General features: G+C 37.0%; 1 protein-coding gene across 3 annotated transcripts in view; it reads right to left on the minus strand.

Annotated features, from left to right (window-relative positions):
- Positions 1 to 244: 244 nt before the first annotated feature.
- Tmtc2 (transmembrane O-mannosyltransferase targeting cadherins 2) overlaps positions 245 to 19,436 on the minus strand; it is a 381,379-nt gene continuing 362,187 nt past the window's right edge. For all 3 annotated transcript variants that reach the window (XM_076920115.1, XM_076920113.1, XM_076920114.1), the window contains one exon: positions 245 to 2,870. In XM_076920115.1, the coding sequence (XP_076776230.1) occupies positions 2,691 to 2,870 (180 nt within the window). In that variant the 3' untranslated portion in view covers positions 245 to 2,690. The remainder of the gene's footprint in view (positions 2,871 to 19,436) is intronic.

The raw sequence follows: 19,436 nt of genomic DNA on the forward strand, positions 1-19,436 counted from the left end.
TAAACCTCTGAAACTGTATTCCAGACTCAATTAAATATTTTCCTTTCTAAGAGTTGCCATAGTCATGGTGTCTCTTCACAACAATAAAATCCTGAGACAGAGGTTGATGGGAAAGAAGGACTGCAAGTTTCAGATCAACCTGGTGTACTTCATGAGACTTTCTCTCACACAACACCAAACAAAATGTTACCCTTGTTTAAGTGCTGTTGCTCTAGAAAGTTCTAAAGAAGGCCCACACCACACATTTGTTATCAATGCTTTATTGTTCAAAACAAAATTGAAATTCTCTGGCACATAAAACAATTATTTCTACAAAAAGGAAAGCCTACAAATCTTGATAATTTATACAAATAACAGTTTTTCAAAAAATAAAATTTTAATTTAGTAAACTTGTCTTGTGCTCTACATTTTTAGCACTGTCTGCAATGATCCACCATAAATCCCTGAGCAGAGACATTTTGATCATGTTCTAATACCCAAGCCCACCCCCCGAGTTGGTCAGTTACTAAGTCCAGCCCTGTAGTGAAAAGTGTCAGGGACATGTGGATATTAAAGATCCATGCATTTTATGACACAGGCCCAATGATTAACACCACTTGGGAGTTGAGTCATGTGAAATGTGGCTATTGTGCATTCAGTGAACCTACAGGAAGCAAGTGTTGGAAAGAAGGAACAAGACAGACATAAAATGTAAAGACTAGAATGCCACAACAACTATTTAAATAAATAAAAAAAGGTTAGATACTGAATTTATCTTTACAGCCTTATATTAAATTTCTTTGTCATCCAAATTGCCAATGCAATAGAAAATGAAATGTTTACTTCAACCCACTATTTTTGGTTTGACCATGGGTTTTGTTTTTGTTAATGTTAAATATTATTCCGACAACACAGTGATTTAGTTATACTTTAACTTCTGGCCCTTGAGTGAAATGTTTACAGAGTACTATACGCTTTAAAGAGGGCTTTCTCATAAACACCATCAAAACTCTCACTACATCTGTTCTCTTACAGAAACTAATGTCATTGGAACACTACCTCAAATTCTTTATCCACTGTATTTGATACATGAAATGGTATATAATATAGGGAGAAAACATAGTATTATTTTCATGTCTACCTTCCCTCTCATGGAATCACTGATCATATATATATATATATATATATATATATATGGAGTATAGAAGGGAAGGAGAGGAAGCTAATAACTGTTTTAAGAAATCTTTTTTGTTTTGTTTTGTTATTTTGCTATGGTTGGATAATAAATAAATAAATATGTTGGGTACAGAATAGTTAATTTTTCTATAAAGAGGTTGCTAATGGACTGGTATTCTGGGAATTAAAATTTTAATAGTAAAGTTTTGAGTACAAGGCAAAAATGTTAAAGAAATGTTTTTCCTTTGTTTCATTTATAGATTTTAACTTATAAAATAATCGCTGAAATACCTAATATCAGGTAAGGAAATAAAACACTCAGCTTTCTATTGGAAAATATTTTTCAACTGAGGAAAGCATTTGGCAGAAGATGATGATATATGCCGGCTGATCCCTACTCTATGGCATCTTAAAATAATTTATTTTTGACATCTTTCAGGGAGAGCAAAGTAAGACAATCCTCCAGGGTTTATCTGCATTGCTGTTTAGTTGTGTTAGGAATCGATGGGTATTTCATACCAGCTCTTTCCAAAACACAAAGTCATTGACAACAATCCTTATGCACCCATGCTGCGTTGACTTGTTATAACAGTCATTGGATAAGAAGCACTGCGGACTTTGCCTTATATAGTCATGATTAGTCACTAGAACTGGAACGCTCATAACATACAACATCCACATTTTTTCAGCCTTAGTGAACAACATGTATACTGATCAGGAATAGACATCTCTCATAAATGATAATTTCAAAAGGATGAATGCAATGAGATCTACCAAACAGCATTGGAGGAAATACTGACAATATCAAAATGAAAATACCTTTGTGACACACACCCAAGGCCACCCTAGGTCCTCTCATACCACCTGTATGCACGGTTCGCTCTTCTCCACACGTTCATTTTGAGACATGACAAACAAATGATGTTCAACAGTAGGATGCCTTGGACATTCAAACCATAAAATGTTTATGTGCACGAGTCAAGAAACAACTGGAGATTCGATTCGGACAGATCCCGACACACTGTTAAAACCGAAGTTTGATCACCTTCAGCAATCAATAAGCAGGCTGTCCCAAAGAGGAAAGACAGCAGCATAAGGACAACCGGTGGCTCACTGGGATTCACACTATGTGTTAATCACACCCTTAAGAGTTCACTGTGGCTGGATGGGCTCTCTGACTTCCTCTCACAGTGTTTAAGGAACAATATAATTTCAAATTCTCCCTCAAAAGTGAACGTCTACAACTGAGATCTCTCTACTTTCTAAGAACACTCCGAAATCCTGTTAAGTGCTCTGGTTTACAGTCTACGGGTAACAATTACACCCTCCCAGAGGTTCTCAATGTTCCCGTTTTTTGGTGTTAAGGACTGTGCCCGTAGCAAAGTAGATTCTCCCAGCAGTGGCAGTAACCATGATGACCTCTGTCCTGGGCTTGAAGTCACCAGTGAGCTTTTATCACAGCACTGCTGGGACGTTCTGTCTGTTAATGAAGCCTGCTTTGAGAAGCGTAGGAGAAGGAGGTTATTTCTCATGTGTCAGGTCTTGGAGGTCTTCAAGCCTTGCTTTTCCATGATGTTCCACAGCTTGCGTAGATTAGACTGAGTGATGACATCATCTGGCTTGAGTTGTAGAGCCCTCAGGTAGTTGGCCTCAGCCTTCTGGAGCCGCCCATTGAGATGTAGAATGGCCCCTAGGTTCATGAGAGCAGCAGGGTACTGTAAGAAGAGAGCAGAAGTGAATGATAAAGAAAAAAAAAGTGAGTGATAAAGCCATTTCAAGAGCTCCTTCATGGAGGACAAAAGTCCTCAACCTCTCATGCATGCTTCCCTTGTTTAGAGGCATCTGACAAAAGTAATGTACCAATTTATATATGTAGAGACAGGAAGTATGCATTATCTTCAGACAGTAGCTATGTACTTTAAATAGGATTTAGGAAAGACAGTTAGGAAATATGTCTTTTTATTTCTTTAATTGAAAAGCATAGATACCATAAAAAAGACTGGATATCTTAGACTGCCTGTTTTTTGGAAGAAAAAAAAAAGACTTTTCTATTAGGTCATGGTGATATATCCTTATAACCCTATCTGGAGTTGAAGGACATCCTCGGATATAGTATGAGAATTATAGGGCAGGCAGCATGTTTAAAAACAAACAAAACAAACAAATTTAAATAAATATTATTTCAGATAGAACTGATCTTTAAATAAAAAAAAAAAATCCTCAAATATAGCTTAGTGACAGAGTGCTTACCAGGCATCCTTGAAACTCTGGGTTCATGTCCGAACCAAGAAAACAGAGCACAGTCATAGCACGGAAACCTTGTTTATCTGAGTAAAGCAAACCCACTAAAAAACATACCTAAAAAGCTTGAGAAATGAGTGCAAAGTGAAAATATCTCAGCCTTGTCTTCTTAGCTCTACTCTAGGCTATCTGTATATAAATATTAGGCTATGAGATTTACTGATATTTTCAGAATGGAAGCCCTGAAAAAAAATTAAATTTAAATTTAACATCTTTCTGAAGCCTCAACTAAAATACTTCCCAAGACAAGACCCTTACAATTAAAATTTTAAAATAGTTAGGTTTTTCTCATGCTGAATGTTTATATAAATATATCAAGATAAACAATACCAAGACAGATTAAATACATGGTATAGGAAAATGTAACTTAAATAAATCCATTTTATATTTTACTTGTTGAAAAATACTTAAGGAAGAGTGAAAAAAAAAAGAAACCTTAAATAATGCTTACATCATTTCAGTCAATGTGGCAAGTAAGATATAAAATAATCATGTAAAAAATTGAAAGGAATTTTTAAAAAAATGATTATGGTAACCATATTTTACTTTGAGGATTTTTGTCTTCAAATTCTCAGATATGTGTTCATGAAAGTATATTGTGGTGGGAAAAATAGTTTGCTTGCTATCTACAAATAAAGGCGCTGCTGCCCTGTTTGTTTCCTGTCCTTAGGAGGCTCTTGCTAATAGGAAGCAAACCTTTTCGCAACTACATAAATGCATAGTTCATTTATCAAATAAACATTGTTTATATACCATGATTGTGCTTCCAGTTTTGCAGCTAGTGTCCACTATTAATTATCCTTCACTCTGTGCAGAAGCTGAAGATAATGTCCAATCATTCTATGATTTAGTATTTTTACATTGTGTGCATTTTTTTTTAACTGAATCCAACTGACCCTACTGTTTACTGAAAAAACAATTGTTTCTGAGCCAAATCAATGCTGAAAAGAGTAGATCCGCCCAGAACAAACAAAGGGAAAACACATGATCAGATTTCAATCTTAAGAGATCTGGGTTTGAGCTCTGACTTTAACCATCCTGACCTTGGTGACTGGGCCTAAGACCCCTGAACCACAATGTTTCTGAATGTTTCTAGAAAAGCATGTGGCAGACAGAATACTGTCACAAAGTAGACACTCTGCAAACGTCATGGTCATTTTTTTTTCTAGCCTATTAAATGTGTCATGGTAATTTTCGTAATTGGAGCACAGTGGCTAGAGAATGTCTCTGTATACACATCAAAATTCTCCTAGATTCTAAACTGCTAGCTGTTATTTTCAAACTTTTCTACATTCTTCCCCCAACCCCCAAAATAATATCATAAATATAAGCTTTGCCTGACTTTCACCAATCTTTTGGCTAGAATGACATAATACTTATGAAGAAAAAAATACAGATGGTTAGTTTCTAACTTTAAACACCAACTCAAATACAACCAGCTCTAGATTTCATGGCAGCATGAGGCCCTACACTAGAAACCAAATTAACACCACCTACATCATCATCTAAAGGAATCCTGCTATCACACCAATATTATTACACTGAGCTCCTCTGATGCCTGAACATATTTCAGAATTATGTCTCCTCACAGTGCTTAGCATGCCCATCATGAATACAGCCACTAAACTTTGGTATGCATGTATTCATAGTCTCAACTACTAGAGATGTTAAAAGTGGGAAAGAGGCTCACTGTTGCCGGCCATTCCTTTTTAACCAGAAGTAAAAGCCCTGGAACTGGGCTGAGAGAAACCAGATAGCTCTGAGGGGCAGTCTGTTTCCTCAATTACTGTGTTACCAATATGTCTCTTCCTAGAGTGTGTATGCATCAAATTGCTTACCTATACACTCAGGGATTATGCATTCAAATGGCCTAGGTTCATAAATGTCAGCTCTACCACAGAGAAATGTATATCTGGGCAAGTTGGGTGTGGTCTCGGGATCTCAATTCTTGTCCAAGTATGATGATGGAAGTATTTGTTTCATCTAGTTACTAAAAAGATTATATGAAAATGAAAGCATATTGCCTTCTCTTTTCCTTTCCCTACTTTGCCTTATCACTTCAAAGTTTCGAACCAAAATCTCCTTCCGAGTGTGCTGAAGAAAATGCACCAGGCCTTCTGGACTGCCTGAACCTGTACCAATTTCCTAGGTTTTTTTTTTTTTTTTTTTTTTTTTTTTTTTTCCAGGCTGTTCCTCTAAGAGACAGAAATAAATACTGGGTAGGGAAATACACCAACCAAGTTACATACATTACTGTATTATCATTTGCCTAAACTAGAGCCCAAAGTTCTTCTGTCCTTAGGAATTACCTTCTTACCACCATCTGCTGAATAAAGTATTAGTATTTAGCATTAATGTAAGAAAATACAATAAGGAAGCTATATCTGTTTGGGAGATGATTTCTAGATGCTAGTGATGATGGTGCTTTTGCCACGAATTTAATTTTGTGACACTGGAGCATGTTACTCTTTAAATAAAAATAACCACAATTCGATATTATGAAATTAGTGTGGGATGGTAGACCTCAAGGAAATTCATTCCTATTTGTTAATAATTGCTTTCCATAATGAATTAAAATATGTGTAAACTAGGTATATGCATATTTAAGAACATCCATATTTTAAGTGGTTACATATTTATTCATCATTCTAACATTTTGTAGTGAATGTAAATACCACTTTTATTAGGGAAGTTACTTTAGAAATTTAAAAACCAGTACAATATATAGCTTACAACACCCTATAGCTCCTCTGAGATAATGGTAAACAATGAAATGTACAAAGAGTTCTGCTAAAACATGACTGAAGTAATGGATATTGGCACCTTAAGTAACTGCTTTGAAAGTGTCAACAGTGATTTGGACATAAATAAATTTAAGTCTTTGCTAAAAAAAAAAAAAAATACATTAACAGACATGGTTTATTTTCCCAAGCCTGTCCCGTTCATCTGCCCATTAAAATGCTAGAAGTGTTGTTGTCAAGGTCGCTTCTAGATCAAAGATGTTATCATCTTACAACTTTTCACAAAGAAATTGCTTAGAATAGGTGTGTCAGATCATGTTATCTATCCCCTTGTAAAGTAGAATTCTTCTTTTCATCATATAATTACTTAAGACAGTAAATGTCCAAATGAAATTTGATTAACAGAGCTGTAAACGATTAAATGCTAGGGGACAGAAAGAAAGGCTGTGGAGACAGCGTGCAAAGGGTGTCTAAACAGACAGCAAGCCTCTTTAGCTATGGAAGTGAATGCAAGAATTTAGAGTGGAAGTTCATCCTGTTACATACTGGTGGCTTTGCTCTCTGCCAGCTGCAACCCATGGGTTGGGATGAGACACAGAAACACAAGTGCCAATGTCTTCCCTCACACACACATGGTCTTTATTGAAGACAGCCGATGAAATTTTCAGCCTGTTAACCATGGCAGGCAGCAGCTTACAGCCCTGTAACACAGGGCTCCTGGTTTAATACAACAAAATGAGGCCACCTCCTTCTTTGCAGAACAGAGAACCAGACATTGATTGTTTCCTTGAAGACGACAGATGTGTTACATCACTTGGGATGACTGGCAGCCATGTGGAGGCAGGCATATGACGTCGTTCTCAAGTCTCTAGAGAGTCGTGCCTTGTTATTTTACTGTGGTCTTTGGCTTCATTCTCTAATGTTGGAGGAGGAAATTAAAATGATGGACATCTACTTGGGTAGGATGGAGCAATGACAGCAAGACTGTGGAGGTCTGATTACAGCCCAAGTGCCTTGACACCCTCAAACACTTACAGTTATTTGGGAGCAGGAGTTGGCTTTTTTCTGTCATATCTCGTAACTTTGGAAAGAAACTTCTAAAGAAAAACTAGTGGTGCTGTGAATGGATACAGACTTGGGAATTCTGGATTCGCTAGGGAACAGGGCTAAAATATCAAAGCTTTGAGAGTCCTTGGAAGTTCCAGAAAAACACTAGGTTGTATATATTTATTCCCTTAGACCCTGTGGGTATTCCTCTCTCATAGAAGCAACTACAGGAAGGTGAAGATAGAATAGAGTAACCAATATTTCTACCTATTAAATGCCTTTATTTCCAATCTGTTTTATTGATCCCTTTCCAAAGAATCTGCTCATGTTGCTGAAACTATTTATAGAGTGGTATATTTACTATTGTGGGGAACCAGATACCATATGAAAGAGAAAGCCTGCCACAGGAATGGTCTCCTCCTAACTTATATACTGTGCATCGGAGGAATGTTTCCAAGGTACCTTCAACTTTCCTTCTGAATATAATTTTCAAATCAATAAATTTACATAGTTGAAAATTGTTAATGGATACTCACTCCTTTTAAAAATAGTTACCAAATAACTGAATGAGGGCCACAGGGTACCATTCAAATGTATTGGGCTGAAATTGCTTACTTAACAAAGTTAACAAGAAAAATGACTGTGTCATTATGGTCAAAAATTAGTGACATAAACAATTTAAGAAACAATAATGGAAGGAACATTTTTGCATATATAATGTATATTAAAACTAGCAAATATTTAGTATATAATTACTAATGATTTTAATACAGGTCTTACAGAAAAGCATAATGTGAACTGAAATAATACCAGCTACAGTATATTCTTCAGTCTAGGAGTTATTATTATTCCTGTTTTGCCCAACCAAAGGGGTTGGTTGCTTTCTGTGGTTAAAGGTCTAACCCCAAACCATAGTCCTAGATAAAGCAGCCTTGATCCCTGCCTCCTATATATTCAAACACATCATAATCAATTGTTAAATTTGTGTAACTGGACATTAAAAATCTCTCTTAAATCCTTTCCATGGGTGGTGTAGGTCAACAGTAGTGTGTTTGCCTTGCCTATGTGAGGTCTTGAATTTGATGCCAACAACCACAAAACAAAAACAAAAAAACCAAACCAAAACAAACAAACAAAAAAAAATGCCAGCCAGAAAAACAAGGAAGACCCTTCCACCTACATTTTTCCCTTTCTTGGATTTAATCCTCAGTCCCTTAAAAAAAAAAACCTTCTATATTATACTATTATTCTGACAGAAAAAATAGCTAACTCATCAGATAATGAGTGGTAAAGTCAAATAAAGATGAATCAAGTTCTATGCCTTTTGTGTGTGTGTGTGTGTGTGTGTGTGTACGTATTATACAAAATTTTAAAAGGCCATAACAAATACCATGAACCCACACCTAACCAATGGAACCTTCTTAATTTGTCCCAGCCCCTTCTGTTTTTTCATACCCACACAACTTTTCGTTCTTTCTTTGTTTTAGTCCATTGACTCCAATTTGTGCTGCCCATATAATCTTGAATGTGTGGCCATTGGAAGTGTGATCTACCTCTTAAGAACTACAGTTATAAAAAACAAAACAAAACAACAACACAATCTGGCTAGTCCTTTCCCAGTAGCTATCAATTATCAATACTTTCTCAGTTAGAGGACAAACTTTGTGCTGACTGCCATTATCTCTGCTGGGATTCTTGTCTGGTTCAAACTTGCACAGGTCTTATTATACATGTTATCACAACTGCTGTGAGTGTGAGCTCACATGTGAAACTGCAGTAATGTGTCTGAAAACCAATAATTCACTGTAGTCACCTACTTCTGGATTTTATCATCTTTTTATCACATACTCTGTAATGACTTTTGAGCCTTGGAATGAGGAGGTGTAACATAGATGGTTCATTAAGACTGAGAATTTCACAGTCCCTTATTCTCTACATCTTGATTCATTGTAGCAATCTGTAGTAATCACTATGATATGCCAAATAGCAGTTTTTGGTTTTGTTGCTTGTTTTTGTTTTTGGATGAAGGAGTGATTTATGTGCTACTTTGTAGATACAATAAGTCATTAGGAGTTGATTTAATAATATATACAATTAGCAAAATAGTAGCCTATTCTACTGTAGGGCCTGTGACCTGGTCTAGATATGATTCATGTCTCAACAATGATGCCAGGTGTATATTTCATCTTGTGGCGTGAGCTCAAGATTCAGTCAGAAAGTGGTTGATTATTCTCATGTTGTTCATGCCACTATTGCATGAGTAGGCGTATCTTTTCAGGTGACTACAATAACAACTAATATGTCTGAGAAACAATTATTATAGTTGTCAGAGCTATTGGCTGGATAATATTGATAGCATGCAAGTGAATTTGAGATCCATGAATGCTAGCTAGTATGAATGAAGTTTTCAAGTGAATACCAGCTTGGTCTCACCATGTTTTATGACGGAAATATGTATTATATTCAGCAGTAGGGTCTTCTGATACATTTTGAAAGGTAATCAATAACAAAGGCAATCTATCATCCTTAGTAATATACCCGAAGAACTCTATGTCAAAGACATTTTGTTATCTATGTTCATTGCTGCTTTATTCACAATAAGCTGTGAAATGAAAACGGCCCAGTTCTCCATCAAACAACAGACAGTGAAAATGTGGTATGCTTCCCACAACGGAGTTTTATTATCCAGCTCTTAAAGGAAATTATAAAAATTCACAGGTGAATGGATGAAGCTGGAAAGTATCATGCTGGGTAGGGTAACCTAGACCCAGTTTAACAAAAACGGCACGCTTTCTCTCATCTGAGGATGTTAGCTTTGAATCTTCAGATATTTATGTTTTTTTTTTTTTTTTAATAGACAGGGAGATTAAGAAATTAGTAAGGAGCCATGGAGTGGAGTGGAAGGGAGAGAGAATGCATACACTTAAAGGGTTAAATGGAAATAATAGACTAGGAAGGGTTAAACTGGGTCTTCCGGGAGAACAAAGTAGAGGAGAGGATACAGGGAGGGGTGAATAACACTATACACCTTTGCAAAAAGTTACATAGGAAGCAAAATACTCTAATTTTTGATCTTCTAGGATTTTTGAGTCAGTGTTGTTCAGGCTCCAGGCTATCCTAGAACTCCTTATGTAGCCATGGCTGGTGCTGAAACTACATTTCTCTTGCTTTTGCCCTCTAAATGCTGAGATTACAACTGTCCACCGTTCTTTTCTCAAAAGAAACATGTGTCTAGGAGTGATTGGCTGAAGTCTATATACCCAGCATTTGGTAGACTGAGGTAAATATGTTTGAAGTCAGCCTGAGCTACAAAATGAGTTTCTGTCTCAGAAACCAAACTCTCTCTCTCTCTCTCTCTCTCTCTCTCTCTCTCTCTATATATATATATATATATATATATATATATATATATATAAACATATATATATATTTTTTTTAAAGTTAAAATATTAAATAATAGTTAAAGTATCTGTCATAAACAAAATGGAGACGCCTTGAAACAGGTTCACCTTTCGTGTGTGGGGATGTTTGAGTGAGAAGAGCCATATGATCATGTAATCATGTAAAATCCAAGGTCACTGTAGCAGAATTACTAGTCAGCCAGCACACAGAATAAACTTTGCTTAAAGCCTTTGTCCAGATGCCTTGCTTGACGACTTCCCTTTCAGATCCATTAAAAAAAAAATAACAAGAAAAAATAACTGAGGTATAGGATGATAAACAATCTTGCTCTTTCCCCCTCTGAAGTGCTTATATTTCTACGGGCATCCTGTGCAATTTCTAAACCACAGCTTCCTATGATTCTCTCATTCAGCTTCTTCTCGACTTCTGCATGTCTCCCACTTAAATATTCATACTTTTAATAAAAGGGGTAGGGAATGGTGTCTCAGAGATTTCAAGCTATGACTATAAGAAAAGTATCCAGAACCTTCGGCCTCGGTTCTAAGCAGTCTTTTAAATTCTGGCATTCAAAATGAATATTCCTGATTCTGTCTGGGTTTCCTAGACATCTGTTTCTGCCATGTCCTCCTTTAAAGCATCTATTCCCCCCATAGAGGACTCTTTTTAACAATGGCCTTCTTCCTTTCTCTCAGACAAACTGTTCATTAAAGCAAACAATACGAAGCCAAAGTGGAGAGCCATCTCTATTCCCATGGCACTGCCTGCATACATTAACTGCAACATTTACCACAATGAATCATAGCTGCTTGTTATACACGTCTGTCTTCTTCACTGAAGGGTGAAAAACTCATTGAGTTTACTTCAATTGTCTTTATACAGCTCGAGGTAGACACTGGCATAAGAATGAAACACTGAATGGAGGCTTGCTGAGATTCTGTATGGTCCAGCGGAAGAAACTGGCCAAGTGAAGGTCAGTTCTAAACCAGTGTCAGTTTAATTTGAAATGCATTTATTGTGTACCTATAGGTCAAGCACTCGGTTACACATGAGATAAATAATGGATAAAAAGCTTTGATTTTAAAATAGATGTGGAATTAGTTCATTTTTTTAGCGTACCCTGCTATTTACCTCAAGCATGTAGGAATATATATATATATATATATATATATATATATATATACACTCAATGCTATCCCTCAAACTTAGGAGGTAGATAAAACTGCCATCTATGCATTAAAGTAAGTGCTAACAGGGACCACAAGGGAAAAACTCACTGTCTTCAGTTTTTAGACCTGCTCATGATGACAAATGCATCCCTTGGAAGGTAAAGAAAGACGTGTCTAAGTGGAACAGAGAGATGTGGCAGAAGTGGGGCCAAAGCCTTTTATATACAGGTAGAAGGCTTTGAGACAAGATACACCAACCGGCTGCGGCATGACTTTATATATCCAAAATGAGAGTGTACATAAATTTTTGTAATTAATAGGTGGCATCAAAATCCTTTTTTTTTTTTTTTTTGTAAAAAAAAAAATTTTAAAAGCCTTTTTGGCAGATGGTTGAGAACAGAGCTGAAGGTAATGGACAGTAATCCTAATATATATGGGTCTGAATTTCAATTACATCGAAGATTAAGTTGATAATAGTGACAGCCATGTTAACCCTTATGTGACCCAACCAACTTCAGGGGGAAATCCATACTTAACAATATACTATTAATGCAATGTACAGAAGGGCATGGTGAAGTGAAAATTCATGAGCAACACAGTGCTCTCCATGCAAAGAGAACAGCTCTCTGAAGTCAAATTTTGACTAAAGCATCAGTACAAAAAAAAAAAAAGATTTATGAAATCATAGATGGAACAACAACAACAACAACAACGAAACAGCAGTGAAATTCAGCAATGGTAGGGCAGATCCTAACAGATGATATAAATGGTTCTCAGTTGTCAATGTAGTGTTTGGATTTGTGGAAATAGCTTTGGAATAAAACAAAACACAGACAGGTAACAAGGAAGACACAATATTGTATTAAGGTGGTAGTTTCAGGCTGTCAGTGACACATTTTATCCTGTGTACTCAAATCCTTGCTTCCTACATCTGCCAGGCCCCACGGGGCATACCAGGAATGTTCATTTAACTTTTATGACCAGAGTGACTGCCACAATGTTGAGCGCTATTCATTTTCATGGCAGTCAGAATGTCAGCAGCTGTGGCGTGGCGGGTAAGCAAACAGTCATTGTAATGGGACCATCTCCAAGGTGATGGCTGCCTCTAACAGACTTTAATGTGCATCCCTTAAATTAAGAACCTGAACTCAGAAGTTACTTTTCACAGAAAAAGATGCTACTTCAAAGTTGCATTTCCTAATGCTCTCCGTTTTGTAGGGATATCTTTCCAAGCTCACAAATGCAAAGCCTGGGTCCTAGGCTACCCAAGCGGCATTTGTAAAATATAACCAGCACACCGTTCATTTTGATTTACAGTTAAAACAATGTTCATCCTATGAGGCAAAACTATCACGCTTTTGCTCTCCACCACTGAAAATAGTCAGGGCAGAGAAGCACTGAGTGTCAAACACAAACAGAAAACCACGCTCCGTCTGTCCCCATTTACTTAGATAGTTGCCACAAGATTCCATGATATCTTTGAAACAATCGCCTTGCCTATTAATTCAAGCACTATAATAGACTCTGCACTGTAGTTAATAGCTTTAGCATGGAGATGAACAAGGAGCATGTGCAGACAGTCCCAATCATAGTCACATTTCTGAGAATAGATTCCAGCTGTCCAGATTGTTCAAGCATGAATTCAAATATAGGTGATAAAGAGCTATTTATTATGAGAAGTTGGAACAAGTCTCTACCATGTCATTAAATCATATATCAGAAATATACTGGAAATTAATATTTGTACCTAAAATATTTAGGAACTCAATTATTATGAATTGCAGGAGTAGAATCTCACTTTCTTGTCCATTTTCTCTGAAAATGGATAATCTTTACATATATAAGAAATCAGGCCAGGCAGTGGTGGAGCACGCCTTTAATCCCAGCACTTGGGAGGCAAAGGCAGGTGGATTTCTGAGTTCGAGGCCAGCCTGGTCTACAGAGTGAGTCCAGGACAGCCAGGACTACACAGAGAAACCCTGTCTTAAAACAAACAAACAAACAAACAAACAAAAAACAAACAACCCAAAAAAAGAAAAGAAAAGAAAAAAGAAAAGAAATCAGGGAGTATATATTTATCCTATGGTTCAGATACATCATACTGATATAAGTAAAGTTAAGCAGGAGCAATAATCAAACGATGCCAAACAATCAAATATGAGAAATGATTTCAACTAAGCTCACTTTTATGCTTTTAATCTACTGATACTATGGGAGTTAGCTGAGCAATGGTGGTTTATGTAATACAGAAAAGACAGATTTGTTCCCTAATAAGACTTACTGTAAATATTCGCTGCTTATAAGTATGGAAATGAGCATGTCAGTGATTTCAAAGCAATGGATTAAAATCATTAGCCTAATACATTCTGAACTGTTACTAAACTGTAATGGAGTCCCCTTTAGTGCACTGGCCCAGTTAGTAATCAGACTCTAGAAGTGTAACAACAGATAATCAGTGAGGGTCTCATTCCTGAATGTGCACTCCTCTGGCCTTCCTCGGTGTGTACACGCAGAGCAGACATGGGGACATTCCTCATGGTTTCATTGTTTTAAAAAGGCTTCAGTCCCATCTTCAGGATTCTACTCTCAAGGCCTAATCAATCAAGCCCTACTGATTCTCTGAGAGGTTCCATCTCCAATCACTTTAGAAGAAAGGTTTAAGCCCATGCATCCTGGAGATAATCAGATATTCAATTCATAACCGGCAGGCCACATCACTTTTGATCTCTGTTACAGAGCAGACAGGATGTGAACACATAGGATTAATTAGGGATGAAGTTCAGTCAGAACAATCACATTTCAACATGACATGGGAAGGCAGCAAGTGTCTACTCAGGGAAGAAATATAAACACATACTTAGACACACAAACACACACACATAAACATAGACACATACATCACACACACACATACACACACACACACACACCCCACACTTTCCTGAGCAAGCCAACCACAGCCTTTGTGCACACAGCAAGTGGAAAGTATTTCTCATGCTCTAAGCAAGCATGACCAGACCAAACATGGACCAACAGGAGTAAAGCAATTCCTTCAAAAACTGTACATTCCCCAGGGGTTAAATGTAAAATGGGGCCACTGCCTGATGCAGGCTATTCTATTTGCACTTTTATAGGGAGGGGGTCTTTGTTAATATCTTCTGGAAAAAATGCCGACGCAAGGTTTTTACACATCATTTCAGAAACTATTCCACCAGGATACACCAACCGAGGTGACGCCATGCTACACTCTGAGCCATTACACTTGCCAAAGTATCACAGCTGCTGCAGACGTAAAATAAATAATTGTAGCCTGTGAGTCTACACTCATGGCAAAGCCAGGGGTGCTGAGTGGCAGAATTTCTCCCACACACGGGACAGACTCAGGTCTGCCTAAGGAGCTCTCGAGCCTGTGCATATTCCGCAAAGTTAGTATGTGGAATAGCTCTAACCAGGCAGGATCAATCATCTCCTAAATAAGGCATGTCCAACCAGCATTGCTTCTACATCTATAAGATCATAATAACTGACCTGATGACATATTCTTCTTTTATGTTCTTATATAATACGGATCTTGTAATGCTTCTGCATAGTCAATCTATCAATGTCTCATTGCTTCCTTATTTTTAAAAACCCACGACTCTTTCCTTTGGCCTTCCCTTCCTTGGTACAGAATGCAAATACAAGGAAGGAAAGAAGCGAGCAAGGAATAAACACACAAATCTCAAAGTTCTAGCACTGCTAGAATCAAACACATCGTCTGGATATTTTCTCAGCAGACTCTCAAATTACAACCAAAATGAAAGTTGGAAAGAAAGGCTGAGACAAGTAAATCAATTTGGACTCAATTAGTAATTTTTCTATGGTAACTCTGACTTCCTTCAGATTCTATACCGTTAGGAAGCCATAAGGGTTATAAAAGTGTGCGTCGAGTACATTGCATGCAATACGTCGCCACCCTTCTGAAAGTAATTTTGTATGCACAGTATAACAACCTGAGATTTAATATTTGACTAGGCTACTTCTCATTGCTACCTGTGATTCACGCCTGAACAACCAAGACAAAACGTACTTCTCTAGAATTATAAACAGGAATATCTTTCCAGTTTTTATATAAAAATCAAGAGACATGATCCCTTTCTTCCTACTATGTATTAGTTGCTCTTGAAACGAGTACTTTATGAATACGCCACTAACTATCTAATTAAATTGTAAGCCGTATATGTCATAAATGGTTAATGTCCATTCTACATAATACTTAAATCCAATTTCAGTGTCTTGAAATGACTCATGGAAATTAAGCTATGCTCTAATGCCTGTAATTTGATACTTTAATTTAGTCAAAAATATAAGTTTGAAAACTTTGCTAACTTCTTAGTTCACCCAGGAGAAGAATTAAATGATAATTATAAAAGAAATATCCTTAGAAAATTAATGCTGTGTGCCTGATCTATTACATAAGTGACTCTCAGCAGAGAATCAGTGTGTGGGTGGGGGCAGGTCAGCTCAGCACCAAAATTTGTTCACAGGGCGACAGGTACCACGCACATCTTAAGAAAGAGAGAAACAGAGCACTCTGGCATCTCTTGCTGCATATATAAGAACTAGAAAGAAAAAAAAAAGAAATTTTGTACTGATAAAAAATTTAAGAAAAAAAGGTACTGAAAAAAATTTAAGTCTAAACACAGTTAAAATCAACTGTGTCCTGCAGCTCTCTGATTATGAGTTTTAAAATTAAGAGTTTCTTGTTGGGCGTGGTACCCCATGCTTTTAACCTGGAAGAGGCAGAAAAGTAAATGGGTCTCTGTGAGTTCCAGGTCAATGCAGCCTACCTAATTACTGAGCAGTTTTTACATGACGAAGTCCATACAATACAGATAACAGTCCAAGTCTGATAGAGTCTATATTCAAATGAATACACACATAATATGTGTGAGCTCCACTGATACTGTAATACATACTAACATGAAAAAGATATGTGTTTAAGAAAAGAATTAGAGGGAATGCCATAAATTACTCTGTAAATCTTGTCTGATTTACTTTTAACCCCCTGTCCCTTCCCAAAGACTCACAAGAAGAGTCCATAAGGACACATGAACAGCACATCCATACATGGGAAAGAACCACAAATGGGCCAAAGGCAAGAAGGGCCTGAGCTGGAATCCACTGGAAAAATAGGAAGAATGGGTTTCTAGGAGGAAAGAGCTACCATCTGTCAAATGGTTTTTCCACGGGACAACAAAGAATTCAGAACCAAGAACAAACGCATGGTTGACTGGGGTAAACATGTGATGGAGTAGGTTCAAATGACAACATAATGTTTTGTTTTAGCGTGGAGGTGAGGAATGGTGTGTGGTGGTCAGTTAAAGAAATGGGGTTAACAGCTTTGCTTACTGTTTTTACAAATTTGTAGGAAGAATTAATGGTAATGGGGAAATTGTTATAGTAGGAGAGACAGAGTGAATAAGAGAGGAGCAAAAGCAATAGTTCTGCAGGGCATTGTCCATTACCATCCAGAGCAGAGGTACCTATTAGTGAAGAGTTTCATTTGAAATAAGAGCATGAACACTTTCTCTGAAATAGAAGGGGAAAAATAACCTTAAGGGTACAGATGACAATGAATGTCAGATGTGGTAACAGAAGTCTGGGAAAACTCTGATGACTTCTAAATTCACAGTAATAGAGAAAATATAGTAATAGTCTCTAGTATGACCAGGAATCAGGAGAGACTCTGGGAATTTTAGTCATAAGAATAAGGTGTAAATAGTTATCTGAGAAACTATGAGAAAACACTAGCAAACGCTAGCTCAACCTTCCTAATGCTGCAAACCTTTAATTCGGTTCCTCGTGTTGTGGTGACCCCTAAGCGTAAAATTATTTGCTGATGCTTCATCACCTTAGCTTTGTTACTTCTACAAATAATGCAGATATCTGTGTTTCCAATGGTCCTAGGTGACTGCTCTGATAGGGTTGTTTAAAACCACCTCTAAGGGGTCCAAAATCACAGGTTGAGAACCACTGTTCTAGAATGATTTCCCTAGAATAGGAGACACGTGATGTTACTGATACCGATTTTAAAGACACATATTTTTATTTGCTTATATTTAGCTTTAAGGTGCAGGCATGGTCCACGCAGAGATGGTAATGTCTTAACAGCATGTATGACTATGTGAGAGGCAGCAGAGGAAAGGGAACAAGTGATGTTTCATTATAAATGAATGAGTGTGGAACATTATGTAAGCACGAAGACATGGAAGGAATGTTGTGATGAAGCATACTGAATACTTGCAGTTTCCTTGTGCTGTTGGTTGCAGGTGTCTGTATTGGGTTAGGTGGTACCCACAGTGAAGATGATAGGTAAGAATGGGAATAGTATCCAGGAAAGATGGACCACTGGGAAGAACAAAGTTTGGAAAATATTCCAGCATTGAGAAGGGCTGAAAGATACAGGCAAAAAAGGGATACAGTCACACAGGCAATACAGAATGAGGGGTGATCTGAGAACACTGGGACATTTGGGGTGATGTCTGTAAGAAAGATAAAGAGCATGAGGAAGGCAAGTCCTGGTAGTAGGAAGGAAGAAAATAAACATCAATTTTGTTAACAAATGGGCTTTGTTCATTTTGATAAAGTTAGTTTCTTAAGAGGAATGGCCACTTGTTGATACCTAACTTTAAGCACTAAAGCTGATACTTATGCCTTGGGAATCTTCACCTAGAAGGATACTGTGATATCCAAAGTATGTTCTAAGATGCTTCTAAATACTGATGAATGCATTTATTTATTTTTAGGTATATATGTTTTATTTAAAATATTTGGACTCATCTCTTCCCCTAAGTCCTCTCAGATATATCCCTATGTCCTTCTCTCTCAACTTCATGTTCTCTCTCTCTCTCTCTCTCTCTCTCTCTCTCTCTCCTTTTTTTTTTTTTTTTTTTTTTGGTTGGCCTTTTAAAAAAAGAACAACTCGACTCCAATTTATCTCTTCCATATACTCTGAAGTGTGAGGACATCCAGTGGAGCATGGTCAAACTACCAGAAGTCATACCTTTAAAGAAAACTGACTCTTCCCTTCCCCAGATCCATTAACTGTCCATTGCACCTCAGATAGGGGTGGAAGGTGATGGACTCCTTCCCTTCCCATGTCAGGATGTTGGCTGATCCATGCAGGCAACTACAGCTGCTGCAAGTGGAGTGGATTAGGACAGCAGATAAATGCACTTCCCAGTGTTATTTCTGGATAGCTCTAACAGCCTTATGGTCCCTGTTTTATGCTGTTAATTTTCTTTGCAATACAACAGCTGGCTTAAAACAACATGGATTACATTTTTACTTTGTGTCCATTCAATAGCATGTAATAAATAAAAAAATAAATTTATAAATCAAATAAAACAATGTATATTTAAATTGGGAACCAGTGATACTGCCTTCAGTAAAGAATATGCTACAATATTTACTGCAATGATTCAGACAGTAGTCACTAACTACAGGAAAGGACGATATAAGAGGAAACTAACTAAGACATAAAGAGAAAGCATTTGGAAAGGGTTACTTTAAGGGCTCGAGGATATATTCAGCATAATGTTCTTTTTATTAATTGTATTTTCATGTACATATTAATATGTTT

Source organism: Arvicanthis niloticus, chromosome 22 (genome assembly GCF_011762505.2).
Source record: "Arvicanthis niloticus isolate mArvNil1 chromosome 22, mArvNil1.pat.X, whole genome shotgun sequence".
NCBI classification, from domain to species: domain Eukaryota; kingdom Metazoa; phylum Chordata; class Mammalia; order Rodentia; family Muridae; genus Arvicanthis; species Arvicanthis niloticus.